The sequence below is a fragment of the Lepidochelys olivacea genome (genome assembly GCF_965140295.1).
Source record: "Lepidochelys olivacea isolate rLepOli2 genome assembly, chromosome: 2".
Taxonomy (NCBI): domain Eukaryota; kingdom Metazoa; phylum Chordata; order Testudines; family Cheloniidae; genus Lepidochelys; species Lepidochelys olivacea.
In genome coordinates, this window is record NC_140412.1 from 157905724 (window position 1) to 157924261 (window position 18538).

At 43.0% G+C, this 18538-nt stretch overlaps 1 protein-coding gene across 8 annotated transcripts in view; it reads right to left on the minus strand.

The window, feature by feature from the left end:
• Positions 1-1117: 1117 nt before the first annotated feature.
• Positions 1118-18538, minus strand: part of COL15A1 (collagen type XV alpha 1 chain) — a 275266-nt gene continuing 257845 nt past the window's right edge. For 6 of the 8 annotated variants that reach the window (XM_084618722.1, XM_084618723.1, XM_084618724.1 and 3 more), the window contains 8 exons: positions 16213-16357; positions 11053-11117; positions 8424-8552; positions 8191-8250; positions 6641-6700; positions 5436-5621; positions 3212-3327; positions 1118-2825 (listed from right to left, as the gene is read on the minus strand). In XM_084618722.1, the coding sequence (XP_084474848.1) occupies positions 2609-2825; positions 3212-3327; positions 5436-5621; positions 6641-6700; positions 8191-8250; positions 8424-8552; positions 11053-11117; positions 16213-16357 (978 nt within the window). In that variant the 3' untranslated portion in view covers positions 1118-2608. The remainder of the gene's footprint in view (positions 2826-3211; positions 3328-5435; positions 5622-6640; positions 6701-8190; positions 8251-8423; positions 8553-11052; positions 11118-16212; positions 16358-18538) is intronic. The other 2 variants (XM_084618725.1, XM_084618719.1) reach the window with 1 other exon arrangement.

Below are 18538 nucleotides of genomic sequence, written 5' to 3' on the forward strand. Positions count from 1 at the left end.
AACTGCAAATTGCTCTGCTCTAAGTCTTCTAGCAGGGCTCCTTGTGTGGCATCATATGGTTCTGCACGGCAGCTCCTGGCTGTGTAAATACTGCAGGATAAGGTGTGAGGTATTTGTAATGCTCACAACAACAGTGTATAGCTGAGCGGGGTCCATGCTTATTGTGCTCTGGCACCCGTGCAGGTAACCCAGGCTTATGACAAAAGGCGTGAAAAAGGCTTGGTTTGTTTGCCATTGATTTCAGGGAGGGAGGGAGGTAAGTGCATCATGGGAGACTAACGCCATGTTTCCATAACCACACGCGCCAATGTTTTGGTCCTATAAGGCACTGCAAGCCCAACCCAAAATTCCACTCAGCTAGGTGCACAATGGGATAGCTACCCACAGTGCAGTGCTCCATGCTTCGATGCAAGCCCTGCTAGTGAGGATGCACTCCGCCGACACAGTGAGTGGAGTGTGGACATGCAAGATTGACATTTGGAGGCTCAATGTCTACATGTAGTGTAGACATGGCCTATGTCAGCAGGAGAAGCCAACGTAAGTGGTAGTACAGAGAGAAGCCAACATAAGTGGTAGTTCAGATGTAGCCTCAGTAAAGTTTTTCTAATTATTAAAGTAGAGTAATACCTGGAGAGAATACAATATGTCCTTATATAAGGATCTCTTATTAAGGTGAGAAACCGCTAATAGAGTGAAATCACTAGCATTGCTCTAGCATCCTGTCGGTGCCACTAACAAACTCACTTTTCAGCTGGAGAGGGACTGCTAGCTGAATACATTGCTAAGGCCCCAGTCTTGCAAACAGTCCCTGCAGGCAGACCCTTGCACCCATGTGAAGTCTCACGGGCCTCAGTGGGACCCAGCCTGGATTGCCTGGCAGGATCAGGACACTTGAGGTTCAGCACCTTGCAGGAGCCTCAGCCCCAGGTGCGGGGTTGAAGGTGCCCAGCACTTCACAGGCACACTCAGCCTTCTGCAGGCATGAAGCCTGTATGAGCATAGTGAATTGTTGTTCAAAACAGAGTTAAGTGTGATAAAAAAGCAGCGTTGCCTCATTAGTACATTATAGCAATGAAATTGACATTTACAGCGAGAAAGCAAACAGGTGACTCAGATAACCCAGGAAAGATGCTTTTGTATTACTTAAAATGGAAAAATAAAACTGGATTTCATATTTTTACATCATATAAAAACCAATGCATTTATAATAATAAAAGCCATATGGATGGAAATCTTCACTGGAATGAAAGTAGCTACTGGAGTATTAAATTACTGATTTGATGGCAAATGAGTCACAAAATCTTCTAAAAAAGAATAGCCATTTCCTGCCTAGCCTCTAGCTTATACTTACAAAATGATAATGTGGAAGTTCATCTTTTACAGTTATAGTCTGTTAGATGATGGCAATAAGTAAATACCTTAAATTAAAATATACTGTAGGGAAATACAGATAAAACCTACAAATGTTACAGTAATACTGTTTGTGTGAGACATTAATATTTACTGATCATTTCTATAAGTACAGATTAGTTCATATTAACAAGCATAATAGCAGTGAAAAAGTGACAGTCTCACCATGGGGGGGACCAAGGCAGTCACTTTACATATAACTTAATGGGATAACATTGTCTAAAACCTATTTTAAAGAAAACATGACAGGTGTCTGCCACTCAGCAGTGCCTGTTACACTAAGAAACAGCTTCCTCTACGATGCAGTGGAATGAATAAAGTTCAGGAATGAATAAATGTGCCTGCATTTACTGTGCTCAGCTGTGGCGGTAAAACCAATTCGTACTGTCAGGACATTTTCTGGTAACATTGCTTCGGGCTTCCTGACAATAGTAGCACCAAAGTATGGGTCAGAGTTTGCCTTTACTGTGAGTGAAATTCAGTCCTCCCACAAAGCCCGATGCCAGGTTTTACAAAATGGGAGCCTGAAGTCAGGCTGTCAGGCTCATAGCTAGCTTCCACTGAAATGGGGCAGCCAGTTCCGTCAAAACTCCCAGCACTACAGAATTTAGGAGCATAACTTTAGGGTCTCATTTTTTTAAAATAATCCTGATCTGAGTATTCAGGTGGAAAGAGGGACTAAGGGGAGATGAAATTCATCCCCTACAATCTACAGCCAGGGTGGAGGGCTGCTATGGGCTGGAGTAGCAGTAGCAGCCCTTTTGTGTTGTTTGATTGTGGTACCAGAGCCACCAGATCTAAACAAACATGGATTTGTGGGCCTTCCCTTGGTCTTGCTCTCAGATCACACTTGGCCCGTCCCCAAAGTCATCTTCAGCCCCAGCCCCAGCCCCGCCTAGGCCAACATGGAGACCAGATCCACAGCACACCAGGGATTAACGGGCACATCTGCATGGTTGCTCAGCCTGCTGACTCCCCATGCAGCCTGCTGACTCCCCATACCAAAGGCCATCTGCCAGCCCTCTAAACCAGGCCTGAATTCCACCCTGCCGGAATATTCTGTCTTGAGGTATGCTCTCTTTGGTTTTATTTGTAAATGTGCAATAAAAAAATAGAATATTTACACCATTAAAATTAAATTTCAGTGTCAATGTTTTATGAAATAAAATTCAAATGTTTTCTACGTGCAACAGATGAATTATTTTCTTCGGATATCGGCTATGAAACTGTTTTCAATGCACAGAACAATAAACTTATTGCTGCAGCTGAAAGGCTTTTGCTCCAGAAGTTTCCCAGAGGTCAGTGGTGATGCTTGTCCCATAACTGCCATGTCAGCTGTCCGCCAAGCTTCACAGTAGTTGCGAACTAGCCGGATCCCGTTTGCAGTTGACCCGTGCCATATGATTTTTTGTGGCCTAAACAGCAACGTTTAAAGTTATTTTCCTGAAACAGTCCTTTATCTGTACATTAAACCTTATGCCTAAATCTTTAACAGCCTGTGTCTCTGCACCCCTGCTGTAAATTCACTTGAAGCAATCAGAGTGTAGAAAGCAAAGCGAGGCCACAGATATGGATGGGAAGAAAGGAAATTGGGACATCAGAGGTATTCCATTCCCTCTTTTTCTCTCAAGAGGAGAGTGGGAATGGGAGAAGAGGGGAATAGAGGAGAAGGAACGGAAAGGATGAGAGGAGAAGGGGGCAGTTAACCTTTGTCACATTTCTAGCAGCCCAGGGAATTTTGATGCTTACCAGTTAATAAAACTACATTTCATGTAATACAGAAAATACAGTGTGAACTCACCAAGATGGATCTGTCATGACATTTCTTCCATCAAAGGAGTATATTGGAATCTGGATGTTGAACTGTCCCCCGCTGCCAGTAAACACAGACTCCCAGTTGTTGAAGAGTATTTCTCCCTGTTGAAATTTTAAACACCATCTTTTACCAAGGTTTTTATCATATTATGAAATGCTACAGGTAGTCTATAAATCCAAAATCTCTTCTACTTCTCAAAATACACATGATTAAGGCTAAGATTTTTTCATGGTTACGAACAGGTCACGGGCAGTAAACAAAAATTCACTGAGCCTGTGACTTGTCCGTGACTTTACTACAAATAACCAGGGGCAGGGCTAGGTAGAGGGAAGGAATGGAGTCCCAGAGGGGGGACTGACAGGCTGAGCCCCGACTTCGGGGGCACAGCCGCAGGGAGCACACAGCCCCTGCTCCAGAGCTCTCCCAGCTGCGGGACAGGGGTGTGCAGCCCCCACAGGCTGGGGCACGTGGCCCCGTCTGCAGCCCCCACCAAGCCCCGGAGGACACAGCGATGGGGTGCATGGTCCCAGCTGCTGCTTCTGACCCCGGCTGCGGTCCCCCAGAGGAAGCAGGGGGCTGGGGCCGCATGGTCCTGGTTCCAGCCAGCACCAGTTGCAGGGCTTTGGCACAGTGTCCCTCCTCCTCGTCCTGATGCCCTAGATGTCATGGAGGTCTGGTAAAGTCACGGAATCCGTGACTGCCGTGACTGAATCGTAGCCTTACTCACGATGCCATCAGCATGATCTTTCATGCTAATCTCTACACTTTATTCCTAGGAGACCTCATTTCAAACTACCACCCTTATACCGCTAGCTCTCAGCTCGACCTCTCTGTCCCAGGCCTCTCTCTTTCCTTTCACAGTTGTCTCTGCCTGACTCACATTCCAACCCTTTTCCTTTACCATCGACACCTCTCCCGTCCTCCTTAGCTCACAATCTCAGAGTAACTTTCGACTCTTCTCTCTCCTTCACCAAATGTAAAGCTTCTTGTTTGAAAGGTCTTGTACACGTTAGTTCCTGCATACCTCCCCTCTCTGCTCTACTCTTTTTGCTACCCTCCTGCCTTGATCTCATGCTGAGTGCACCTGTGTCTGTGTCTGCAGGACAATCATTTTTCTTATAGCTGGAATGACTAAACTAGACAAGTGGAGTTAAAGAGCTGCAACTGTAGTAGGCAAAGTCAGAGGAGCGGGGGGGGATTAATTTCCCTCATCCCTGTGATGGTACAAAAGGTTATTTGAAAATTATCACATTCCTAATAAAATCTGACTTCTTCCTGAAGAGAAAGCTGAAAACAATTTGTAATGGTTAATGCAGATTCTGGTCAAACCAAAATTGTGCTAGGGTCATTACAACTGATTAATTGTAATACAAGCTGATGGTATTTTTGAACTGCCTTTGAGTATTCATTTCTCATCCCAATCACAACAGGATCTATTTGTATTTTGGAGACGTCTCCTCCCAGAGTTCTGAATCGCATGGGGTTTCGGAATGGGACCCTCCAACCTTCTGAGAGCTGGGAGGTCAGGTATCACTCTTGCAAGTCACTTGGGCTGTTAGCTAGTGCTGGGAGCCAGACAGTATTTCAGAGCTGTGCTTTGGTGTGCGTGTGTATGTGTAAGATGCCACAAAATGACTCAGATTCTAGAAAAAAGGAGATTCTTCTCAGTTACCGTGGTATAAATCCAGTTTAACTATTGCTAAAGAGGTGAATATGGCCCACTATCACTAAAGATGGGACATGTGGTCACCTTAGTCTATTAAGCTCTGCAGGCAGACTAGAAAGCATAGGCTAGCATATGGCCTTGAGAAACAGACTCGCCTTGGGGGTAAGAATTCTAAGGCTGTTTCCAAAACAGGATTATTGAAAGAGAAACATCTAACAAGTTACATACTATACCATTGCCTTGGTATCAGTTCACTGTAAGCCAAACATTCTCATTGCTTTGTTTCTACCATTAGCCTTATAGTGTTGAAAAAGAAACTCTGAAGATGCAGCTGCTTATAGCCTAAGTGTGAGACATTGCATAGCTACGCTTATCATAAGGATACAGATGGGAAAAACGAGGCTTTTTCTTTATAAGACACTTTGACCAAACAGCTCAGAGCCAAGAAGCAAGCAAAAAAAAGTCTGTTACCTCAGTTAGCTTCCAAGATTTTTGGATCGCTGGAGACCACCTTTATACAGCAAATAAAGCATTTATTTTTACCTTAAGATTAACTATTGGTAGATTGTATCTGTCTGATTTTCTCACAACTGTAGACAGATCTTGCAAATGGGATGACAGGAAAGCTCTGTATGTTGACATTAAACCAGCTGCTCGGGCTTGTTGAAAGCATTGATAATCAGCTCGCATGGCACCAGAAAATGGCAAGTTCAAAGCCACCAAATGCAGCTGGAAAACAAGGAAAAACCCACACTGATTTCAGGTTTAAGTTATAACATCTATTAAGTAATTAATCCGCCTCCTCCCTGATAAGGAAAATGTGCCCTTGAGAAAAGCAGAAAGACAAATAGCTGAGCATAATAGTACATTACAAAGAAGACTATTTAGATTAACCTTTTGCGATGAAGGTATATTTGCCACCATTACATCACACTTCTTAAAGAAGTCATGTTCAGCTTGATGAGCCACAGGCCAGCCCACACTAGCAATATGTGATCTTCAAATAGTTAGACAACCATAAAATCATTTCAAAACCTAAAAACTTCATTTTTAAACAACAGTTAAGATTTGCTATACACAGTACTGTCACATTGTTTATAAAACCCAAACACTTACAAGGAAATAAATACAGTTAAGGACAAAGCCAAGCAATGGACACAAAAATTCATTGTAATCAACCACAAAGAAAAGCATTTTTTAATCACAGTATAAGAACCTGAACTCTGATCACATGTTATTCTTTCAGATGCAGTAATTCTGTTATCTTGACTTTATCTAAATATTTAAACAATTTTTATAGAGGAAAGTTTAGATTCTGAAACACCCATTTAACAACTAACATCCACCAATAGTCCTCATGGCAAAAATAGGAACAGCTATGACTAAAATATGTTAAACATATTAATGTTAATAAAAATCAACATTAATGAACTTTAAACATAGCCTGTGCCCTAGATTTTGTTACAGTATAGAAGTGAGTCCATATTCATAGCTCAGAAATCAGGAATGTATTTGCTAGAGGACACGAAGAAAGGTTAGAATAACAAAAACAATTCTGAAAGAAGATATTTAAAATTTTTCATAGCTTCTAAACTAACTAGAAGACGTACTTGAAAATTCTCAGAGTAATTGCTATAAATTCAGAGGGGGTACGTTTAAAAGTTCAAACAAAGGTTTAATCCCGGCTTTAAGCCCAAATCTCAGGTATACAGCTGTAATAGTGCCTCTAATGTAATTCTTCTACTTACTGTTGGTTTTCCATGATTAATAGTTGAAACTGGTCTTAGTGCTGGAAGAGACTGAAATCCCTATTAGTTCAACATACAGAAATAAATCAGAGTTAAAATACAATGCTCAAATCATGGGAAAAAAAACAACTTTCTTACTCCAGCTTCTTGTTGGGAATACTGCAGAATTCTTTTGTAGTGAAATAAGAATTAACCCACATAGAATATGAAGTTATATAACTCTGAGTATAACATCCCCAAACTTTAAATCCAGACACACTAAGGTCCTGATTTAGAAAGTCACTCAAGCATGTACTTACATGCTGTCTTGAATAGGGATGCTTTCCTGAATGTGGGTCTACAATACTAACACTAATCTGCCTAAGACTGCATCAATGCCAGAAGGCACTTGAATGTATGCACAGCAACAGACAGTGCTGAGTATGAAGACAACATGGTTGGGATGGATTAAAAATGAAAAACAGAGTGAGACAAGACAGAAAATCCAGCACACTAGAGGAGGTAGACCTCACTAGGCCTCAGCAGCCCTCCCATTCCCCAAACACATGGTTGTGGGAAGCAGAGAGGTAGGTCTAGCCAGCCCCAGGAACAGCAGGTCTTCCCCAGGAGCCATGGGAGTAGCAGTGGTGGGGCAGAGAGAGCTCCAGCTGAGGACCACTCTTACCGAAAAATTTAACATGATCTGGAAAGTCTGCAGGCTGCCTTTTACAATCTGAGCTCAGGACATTTTTCCCCATTTGCTGATTGGCTATTGGCTTCGACTTCCTCCCACCCCTCTTCCTCACAGTCCTTCTCCATTCTCCTTTCCTTCCTCTCCCGGCATGCTCTCTCATTCCATGCTTACCTTATAATTACACAATCAGCTAATATGAAAGATAAGAGGTGAGTCTATCACCAGCCTAATCACTCTCCTTGCACATTGTATCTCCCTCCTCCTCCCCTTTATTTTTGTCTATTTTACATTGTGGATTCTTTGGGCCAAGGATCACATCTTCCTGAATGTTTGTAAGATGCCCAGCACAATGGAGTGCTGTATAAATAAATAAGGCAGGTTTTAGAATAGGCCTAGGCAAATACCTTGGCCCACATTCACCAGTGACAATGTAAATGGTGGTATTAGTTACAGGTGGGGTGTAAATACAAGATTTCCATACCCTTACTCTCAGTAGCCAAGCCACTGATGATGATATGGTCCCAAGGTTCAGGACTTTAATCTACTTATATACTCTGTTTCTTTGGAAGAAACTCTGGACTCAATAGGACTTATTTCAGTATTATAAAACAGAGCACTGACTTTTTGTACACTGCTTTGGAGAGGCTGTTTTATTTCTGCAGTGCAGAGCCTCATGAAATAACAGAAATATGCTGGCCAATGGCTAGTAAGAACGAATTAGGAAGCTGAACGTAGTGATGTGACAAGTGCACAGAGCTGACAGGCCACCCACAGTAGAGAAAAATCCTGTTGAGAGGGAGCCTATCTGCAAAACATTTTCCCCATTTATAATATTTTGATGCAATTTTTCACAAGCCACAAACAGTTTTGCACTTACATAGCCTGAAATTGCCGGAGGTGGAGGGCTGTCAGCTGGGATGGGAATTAATTCCCCAAGCTGGAAGAACACAAAATGAAGAGACAAACAAAAACATATACATGAATGAATTATATTTTTTTAAACCGTGCCAAAGGATAATCTTAGTACCCACACTCTCCCCTTAAAGACTATTTACAACAAAACAATTGAAGGAGAAGAGCTGAAAAGCAGGCTACATGATGCAGTAATACCTGCAATCTTCTCCATCCTCCTCGAACACGGATAAACACCTCGCTACTTTCACTCAGGTAGATTAATGTACCTTCTGCCACTAAATGAACCTTTTGCAACATGCTGTCAATATTTCTGAATGTTGTAACCTGTCAAATAACAAGGAAACAGAATCAGAAATTGCAGATAAAATTAAGTCTTTCTTTGAACTGGAAATTAGCAGAAGTAGTCATAGAAATGAAAATAGACTTTCTGTACAGTAAATATTTATAAAGCCTGTATTAGCTCATTTCACCCAATTTTGTTTATGTGGCATCCACTTCTTTTGGCCCTTATCATGAAAGGTGGTTCTGGACTGGTAGTTGCCTGTTACATTCATTGACTGCATCAACGATGAAGGAGTTTGGGGTTGGGTGTGAAAATAGGAACTCTGACCCCTTAGCAGGAACATAGTACTTCTTATCTGCTCTCTTGCAGGGAGGGGGTTATGGTAGCAGGAGTCTGCCAAATTTGCAGTTCAAACAGAGCCTTGTTTATAGGCAGGGCTATACTACCAGAGGAGGCAGTATGGAGGATGTCAATCAATCTGTGTCGAGTCTCCTGAACCTCCTTCAGTGGGATCTGGGGACAACCTGCAATTCTTCTCATGAGATCCAGAAATTGTTTTAAATCATCTGTGTATGGAGGAGGGAGAAGAGGCATCACTGCCTCATCAGGTGAGGAGAAGAGCTATTAGTCTAAAGCAAAGATTCCTCAACAGCCCTTCTCTCCGGATACTCAAAAGATTCCTCCTGGGGAGGCGAATGACATGGAAAAGCTGAATGAGTAGGAGGGTGTTGCCCCTGACACTTCCTGTGAGTTTAGCTAGAAGCTCTGGAGAATTGTTCCCTATATGCAGCCCATACAACCCAGAATGACCAGTGGGGAGGTCCATATGGGGAGGGATGGGGCACCGATGAATACTCATACCAGGGGGAGCCTGGGGCATCCCGTGTACATCTGTGTCTTGAGGATTCCGTTATAGAGGGTGTTGAGAGACGCAGCTTTGGGCTGGTAATTGAGTGAACCTTGAACCAAAGTCACAGGAGCTGCCCTCATTGTTGTCCAGATGGGGGAAGCTGGTGGAATTGAGACTGGGAGTCTGTCCATTCAAGAGGGTACCGGAGCGTGTGTCTGTGCCAGGGAATGGTGTGGTACCAGCAAGGTACCAAGCATCTTTCAGCACCCATCAGTAGAGGTGTCTCTGGTGTGTCTGAAATGACCAAGTCCTTAGAGAATCTGAACTTCTGCAGTACCAGAGGAAGCTGTGCAGTTACCTAAATGGGCTTCAAAGCTGGAGGCAGGTGGCACTAAGAATGACCTCAATTTCAAGGGTACTGTCTGGCGCTGTGCAGTTTGGGGAACTACTGGCACTGCAGGAGTTATCAACACTGAAGTTGGTACTGGTCTAGTTGATGCAGAATGCTTAGAGTCTCCAGAGGTGCAATCCTGCTTGGATGGTATGAGTCTGGCTTAGATACTGAACACTTTCATAGTACCTATGGTATTGGGAGATCAAGGTGCCTCAACATTACACTTTTTAGGATGCGAGGTCTCCAAAGTGGCAGGTCTCAGAGGTGGGCTTCCTAGCACTGACTTCTCTGAGGGATCCAGAGCTCCTCTTTTGAGAAGTCTTACAGGTGTCCCCCACAGACTTCTCCTGAGTGGGCTGCAGAGATTGATGGGACACTCCTTGTAGATCTAGTGTTGAACCTGAGCAAATCCTAGGAATGTCCTTTAAACAGTGGAGGTAGCTAGAGTGGCTGTCACTAACTGGGATAGACTTCTGGCAAGTTAGGCAGTGCTTATAACTTGGAGATCCACACATAACCCAAGGATGAAAAATAACTTCTTTTGAAGAAAGGAGTAATGTCTCAGGGAGGTGAGGTGGGAAAGATGAAAGGTCTCTCCAAAAGAAATCCCCACAAAACTAACCAAAATAAAACAAAGGATGCTAGATACCTAACTAATTACTAGAGGAAAATCTTGCTCTCAAGGCAGACTAGCAAAGAATTAAGCACTGCAAGATGCTCCATCTCAGGCTGAGGCCATTGAGAAGGAATGGTGGGTGGTTTGTCTATTGCTGTCCTATATACCCTCGGTCAGGGCATGAGGACAGCTGGGACGTGACTGAGCATTGTTATCAGAAGTCTCTGATCAAAGGCACAGGGGACACATGCACACCTAAAGTGGAGCACCTACAGGGACAATACTTGAAGCTTTTGTCTTAGGAGCAAAGTCTGTTGAAAATATTGACCGGAATTACCGGGTTTTATTCTTCTTGGGTATCTAGTTTCCTTGGAAGAAGGACTGGACTCGGTATTATTTATTCCAATCACATAACATGTTGTCATTTTGCATACTCCTTCAGAGGTACTGATTTGTATCTGCAACATGCAGCACCTCCACTTATTTAGAATCCTATTCATCCTTTTGAATTATTTGCATAAGATGCTACTAATAAGCCACCAAACTGAGCTTTTTCTGAAAACTTATTATATAGAGAAGGGAAGTGATGCAGTAGTGGCCTTTTAATGGAGTGTTTCCATTGACATTCATGGGAATTGACTCATGCTCTGAAAATGGCAAACTTAAGTTTTCTTCTCTTACCAGGTTCCTGGTTCCTGGTAACCCTGGCTCCCCGGGAGGACCTGGTGGCCCTGGAACTGCAGCTGCTAAAATAAAACAAAAATATACTTCATGTCTCTTTTTTGAGAGAAAGAGCTTGAGAAGGTGAGAGGAAATACTTGATAATGTTGTGTAGGATAAAGGTTTTATTGGCATGAGTTTGTGACAACTACAGTACTCACATGCACCGACGTCCTGAGTGAATGTGTTCTCACAAGCTACAGAAAATCTATTTGCAATGATTTTGGGACTATTTTTCTTGTATCCTTTCATCTGGATGGATAGTCATCTAAGTCATCCTTTCTCTGATTGTGTGCTCCTGCAAGCTCTTCTGCACGTGTTTAACTTTAAGCATGAGACTAATATTTAAACCAGTGAGACTACTTCCATGCTTGAAGCTAAGCAGGTTTGTGTTCGCAGACTCAAGGACTCAGTTATCCTCTGTTCAATCTGCAAGGGATCATAAAATCCCCTAAAAATAACCTAAAATAACTTTTCTTTACAAAAAAGGTTCACAGCTTCAAGGTCACCTATCTCATTACTTTTAATGTTTAGAAGAAACTGGTACCACCTATGGGAGAGCTGGGAATCTCTTTTACAATGATATGAACCTTCATTTCTAATATTGTTGGGTTGTGAGAAGTCTTAAACTTGTCACTATTCCAGAACTGAGATTTGTTCACCCTGAGCCTTGGGCCAGTGTATTGTGGAGTGACAATTCCACATGTAAGAGAGAAAGGAGGAAATATTTCTCTGGCAGGTTGATCATATATTAGTGGTTGTTTGAAGTTGCTCAGAGATTTGGAAGGCTACAAATAATCCCTGTGGGCTGTGTGTCAGTGGTTCCCAGTGGGAGCTCAAGGCAGCTCCATCCACTGAAGCTGAGATGAAGGTGTCTGAACTGGAGAATCCATGATCTAGGATGGTCACAAACCACAGTATTAAAAAGATCCTATAGTCAGAGGTAGGAGCCTCCTTGGAAAGGATAAAACAAGTGAGAGAGAAAGGACAAAGAAAGGTTGAGGGGGACCAAGGGAGAGCATGATAGGGGTGATGTGGGGAGGGAAAAGTGGGGAGGATAAGTGGTGTAGTGGGGAGCACAATTATGCGGAGGGATGGAATGAGGTGGGAAGGAGTAACTTTTATAGTCAAGGGACAGTTTTCCAGATTAATCTGAGTGTCTGGAAGCCTGGCACTCCCAGGCACTCTGGTGACAATTTCACTTATGTTCTCAGCACTTCTCAGAATGCATACAAAGACCAGCAGCAGCTCCCAGATACCCTGCCCCAGCTTATTTGGAAATCTGTAGCTTGCATTTTTTTTCCAAATGCTGGCAACTCTGCAAACGTATGTAACGTGCACAATGTCGGCACATGGTGTTTACAAGCTGAAGGAGAAACGTCATGCAATAATTTTCTCTGACGATTGTCTCTTTGAGAAGATCTGGTGAGGGTGGGTGGCAGCACTTAACACAATGTCCCACTCCTGTTTGTTCATCCACAGCCCCCAGGAAGGTTTACTGAGTGTCTCTGCTATTATATTGGAGGAAGAACAAAAGAAAAGGCACAGAGGAAAGAGCCCAATCCTGCTTCTGCTGACTTCAGTGGGACAGGGATCAGGCCCACAGTGAAGGAAGAGAGGTATAAGTTAATCAAGAAAAGAAGTTAAAAATTACAAATATATATTAAAGTCATTAATGTCTTGTTTCTACTCTATTCTTGTATCCATCCAGTCTGAACTAGTTTGTGCTAAATGTAACATCATAAAAACATTTTTAAAAGGTAGTTTAAAAAAACTGCCTAAGATTCAGAAAGCCATATCACCAGTGCATTAACATGCTCCAGAGCTTGTTTTATTAGTGTATGGTGGCATGTGATGATGGTGTGTTAATGGAAGAACAAAGCATCCCCTGTTGCAGTTGAGTGCCATTAACATTTCCAAAATATGTTTTTCATTAAATCTCATGTAACCTTGGAACCATCTTTACAAACTACAGAGTCATCATTCTGGTGCACTTGTGGGTATCTTTTTAGACCAGCTGTTATGTGCCTGTGGCAGGGGATGGAGGCTTGATTCAAAGCCAGCATTCAGTAGTTCAGACTTTTCTGTCTCCCACACTACAGAATGTGGGGATTTTGACACAGCTAACCAGGAGCCTAACTGAAAGGAGACAAACTCATGGCTGGGCTCCATTCAGATTTACTAAACGGACATACATCAGTTTGCTTAATAAAGCAAAGAAGAGGATGCGTAGGAGGTAGACTGAGGTCAGTGGCAGAACAGTCTAGGGACGGAACACACCGAACAATTGTCTGGAACGTTTTGTTTAGTTTGACTGGGTCTTAAGCAATTTTGAAAAGTGCATGATGTGGAGGACATGGTAGCTGCCTGTAATATTTTATGAATATTGTTTATCTCGGGGTGTTTGATATAGTATTTGCTATCTTACTAAGGGTTAATTCAGACAGGAAAGCAGACAAACACTTCTGATAGCCACCCATCTACAGACAGCTATATTGCAATTCAGAGAGCCAACTGCTTGGAAGTCTATCCCTGATTCCCTGCTGGGCTGCGTAAATTGGCGTGACCAGGTTCAGTAAAAGGTCTGCCTCTGAAGAAGGGGTGAGAGACGAGAGGAAAAGGGGTGAATCCCAGCCCCCAGATGCTGGGTTGTCTGGATAAGTTAGGCCTACATAAGCTTTGGGTAAGAAAGATATGTGTGGAGGCTGGTTGTTGTGTTACTAACCCTTTGCTCTTGTTATGCTGTGTTCCACCTGTTGAGACTAAACAATGCTTGGTGGTTTAAAAGGCTGGTTTGGCTCATATTCACACACTAGTTACAGCTCTGAAAGAGAAGAATGGCAGGACTCAAGCCCAGTCAGGCCTGCTGAGGAGTCATAGTCAGTGAACACGGTACAGGACCAAGTTTGGCAGAATGGCAGGATACCACCCCAGAATAGATGTAAGCAAGCAGACTGTCCTCTGTACATTCAAAGACACTTTAGAAGGGTCAAAAGTTCAACGAGCCCCAAACCATCACACTTGGTTACAGCAGTGCATTCTCAACATTCAGGCAATAAAACCCCTAAGGAGGTACTTCCGCAAGTTTGGAGTTACAGAGCTGCAGTCTTAAGTGGTTTACAAAACTCCTCCCTCATGTGTGAATATAAGGGCCACATTTTGTCCCTGTGCTAATCTAGTACACTCAAACTCAACAAAGGTGTGAAAACTGAAAATGTTTGGGTTTTGCCTATGTTAAAAAATTCTTACAACTGATTTGCTCAGAAACTGTAGTGCCTCCATGCTTATGAGCTGGAACTTTAAATTTGGCAGAAGGCATCATCCTGGTATCAGAGATGTACCTTTTTCTGGCTCTGTGAAAATTTGCCATCTTACAAAGCCTACGAAAGTTTCCAGTAGATGTTTGACAAAAAATTCCCCAAATATTCCATTTCCACTGAGCATGCCCTGCCAGTACCAAACTAGCTGACTATGCTCCAGCCCTGGACTGAGCAGAATTTCCCTGAAGTTCCCCCGGAAAACGTATGTAAGCCTGGCTGCTGGGAACTGCTACGGAACCAGGCAGTGGAATGGAGAGCAGAGTGACCCGCTCTGCTGTGCTCTCCATGTCACCCTCCCCCTGTTGGAGCTCAGGCAGAGTGGAGGAGAAGGAAGCAGCCTGTCTCAAATGCAGAAGAATGTAAGAGCTTCCATGCTGGGTCAGACCATGACCCAACATCCTGTCTCTGACAGTGGCCTGTACCAGAGCTTCAGGGGGAGTGCACAGAACGGAGCAATTATGGAGTAATCCACTCATGTCTTCCACTCCCATTTTTTGGTAACCAGAGGTTTAGGGTGGCCCTGAGCATGGGGCTGTATCCCTGATCATCTTGGATAATAGCCGTTGATGGACCTACCCTGCATGAACCTAACCAGTTCTTTTTTTAACCCAGTTATACCTTGGCCATCACAACATCCCATGGCAAGGAGTTCCACATTAGTTGTGCATTGCGTGAAAAAGTACTTCCCCTTGTTTGTATTAAATCTGCTGGCTATTAATTTCAGTTGGTGACCCCTAGTTTTTGTACGTGTGAAAAGGTAAATAACACTTTGCTATTGACGTTTCCATACCATGCATGATTTTATAGACTTCCATCATACCGCCCTTTCGTTGTCTCTTTCCTAAACTGAACAGCCCTCATTTTTTAGTCCCTCCTCAGACTCAAGTTGTTCCATCCCCATGATTACCCTTTGCCTTTCTCTGAACCTTTTCCAGTTCCAGCATATCCTTTTTGAGATGCGGTGACCAGAACTGTACACAATATCCAAGGTATGGGCATATCATGGATTTATATAGTGGCATTATGATTTTTTCTGTCTTATTTTTTATCCCTTTCCTTATAGTTCCTAAAATGCAGATAGTCTTTTTGACTGCTGCTATGCACAGAGAACGATCCAGGGTGACTCCAAGATCTCTTTCTTGGGTGGTAACAGCTGCTTTAGAACCCATCATTGTATAGGTATAGTTGGGATTATTTTTTCCCAGTGTGCATTACTTTGCACTTTAGATGTTGACATTCCTCTGCCATTTTGCTGCCCAGTCACCCAGGTTTGAGAGATCCCTCTGTACCGCCCAGTACAGCTCCTTAGTGACCCCACCATTCACCTCTCTCCATTGTGAAAACTGACCATTTATTTCCACCCTTTGTTTCTTATCTCTCAACCAGTTAATGATCCATGAGAGGACCTTCCCTCTTATCTCATGGCTACTTAATTTTCTTAAGAGCCTGGGGTGCAGGACCTTGTCAAAGGCTTTCTGAAAATCCAAGTACATAATACCAAGGGGATCATCCTTATCTACATGCTTGTTGACTCCTGCAGATAATTTTAACAGATTAGGGAGGCAGGGCTTTTCTTTACAAAAACTGTGTTGACTCTTCCCCAACAAGTTGTCTTTATCTGTGTCTGATAATTCTGTTGAACAGCAGATGGGGTTACAGGGACAGGGTAGGCAGATGGGTGGGATGGGGACAGGGTAGGCTGGGGGAGACTGTGGCTGGCTAAGATGGGATGCAGGCACACACACGCACACACACCACACACACACACACAGAGGAAAAAGCAGGTTCAGAGCTCCCTCACCTGAGCCATATATCGCTGGGGGTCCTGGGGGTCCAGGAGGGCCTGGTGGGCCGGGAGGTCCAACTATTCCATACCCTGGAGATCCAGGTAGGCCAGGTAACCCAGGGGGGCCTCTTGGCCCAACAATCGAATCCCCCTTTGGCCCCTGTCAAGGCAGGAGACTATTGTTTAAACACAAAAATGATACACATGCAGCAGCCTGAGTGAGCAATGACTTAAGTATCCTGATCTCAATAGCGAGATCCTGAAGTTAGCCTCCCAAACTCATATTTGGGTGTAATTTAGTCGGTAGTTCTGATTTTCAGAAATGCCAAGCACTCAGAAGTTCTCACTGAAGACAACAGAAAATGAAAATCTTACTATTTAGGTGCCTAAACTATGGATTTAGAGCCTAATTTTTGCAACGCTTTCTGAAAATCTTGATCCAGGAGTTTGGATCTGCTCCGAGTGTCTGATTTCCCCCCTAATGCTGTACACTATTCACCATGCACCTGAACCTCCAGTGCACAACTAAGGTCACTCCATGTTTGATATACTTAAAATGGTGTCAAGATTGTCTCATGATGCCTGTGAGAAGGTTTTAGCCCCAAGGACTCATGACTCATCCTGAGTGCCTCCCGCATTGCAACAATATCCCAGCCTTCTACCCCATTTCTCACCTTGCCCTCTCCCTTCTTTTAAAAAAAAAACAGACCCTATCTACCTAGCCTCCCAATTTATGAGTGCCAGAATAGGGAACCCTGCAATTTGGCAGGGAGCTTCATGATCCCCATGTATCTTCAGCCCCCTCCGATCACACCCTTCAGGCCAGCCTGCATATATGGAACGGGTCGGGGCCATGTGTCTAAAATGCCCGGTCATTGTCTGCTGCAGTTGATGTGTCACCCAGTCTCTGCTGTTCTTCAGGCAAAACATTTCTCTGCCAGACAACAGACTGGTGCAGAGAGGGCAGTTCCCAGTAGAGTCAAGTGGGATAATTCAGGACTCACTGCAGGCAAGGGTCCTATCCTTGCACTACTTCCCAGTTGCCACAGACCTTCCTTCTTTTCTGGCACAGTCATCACAAATGGAACCTAGCAAACCCCATACATTAGCCAATTAACAGGTGCCATCCACCTGGGGATTAGCTAGTTTCCCAGGGATTAGCAAAACTGCTTCTAAAGCTGATTTTTATGGTGATTAACACAGGATAAAAAACTAGACAGATTACTAAGCAGCTGAATTTTATAGGAACTGTTCAGACTGATACATATGGGATTTTTCATTAATGTTTTTGGAGCACTGGATGTTAGTTATGTTAGAAAATGTTAGTTAACTAGATGGTAAACATTTTTCAATACGGACACTATATAATTTCTGTACTGATTATTTTGACCTTTATGAGGATATAGCCAGTAACATCATAGGTATCTTAATTTGTGTTATTGGTATTATGAATCTACTTATTGATGTAGCTAATTCAGGCAACAGAGCAAAATGTTAAATCTGTTTTTCTTGGCAACTTAATTACCACACATGATATTAAAATGTGTATATTTAACATTGTGAATAAATCCTATGTGCAAGTCATACTAATTTCATTTGTCTTTATTTTTAAACTTCTAAAATACACATAGCTATACACATTTAGGCATATGTACAGAAATATAAAATCACACATGGTATAGTGTGATTTTACAACCTAGAACGACAGCTTCCAAACAAAACACTCCCCCAGCCATCTTTCAACGAAAAACCTGAACAAACAAGTAGATCTTGCAGTATGTAACAAAGGCTCTCTCTGACCAGCTCCAAAGCTGAAGGACTTCTGCTGGGAATGCTGCCACTGGCAGATTACTATATATTTTTATTTTCTTACCCTTTATTGGTCACTGTGCCCAAAAGAGTCATTGTAAATTCATACAGTGTAATGAAAGGTTTCAGAGTAACAGCCGTGTTAGTCTGTATTTGCAAAAAGAAAAGGAGTACTTGTGGCACCTTAGAGACTAACCAATTTATTTGAGCATAAGCTTTCGTGAGCTACAGCTCACTTCATCAGATGCATACTGTGGAAAATACAGAAGATGTTTTTATACACACAGACCATGAAAAAATGGGTGTTTATCACTACAAAAGGTTTTCTCTGCCCCCACCCCACTCTCCTGCTGGTAATAGCTTATCTAAAGTGATCACTCTCCTTACAATGTGTATGATAATCAAGGTGGGCCATTTCCAGCACAAATTCAGGTTTTCTCCCCTCTCCCTCAATTTCACTCAATTTCTGATCTCAAAGTGACTATCCTTCAACAAAAAAACTTTGAAAACAGACTCCAAAGAGACTGCTGAA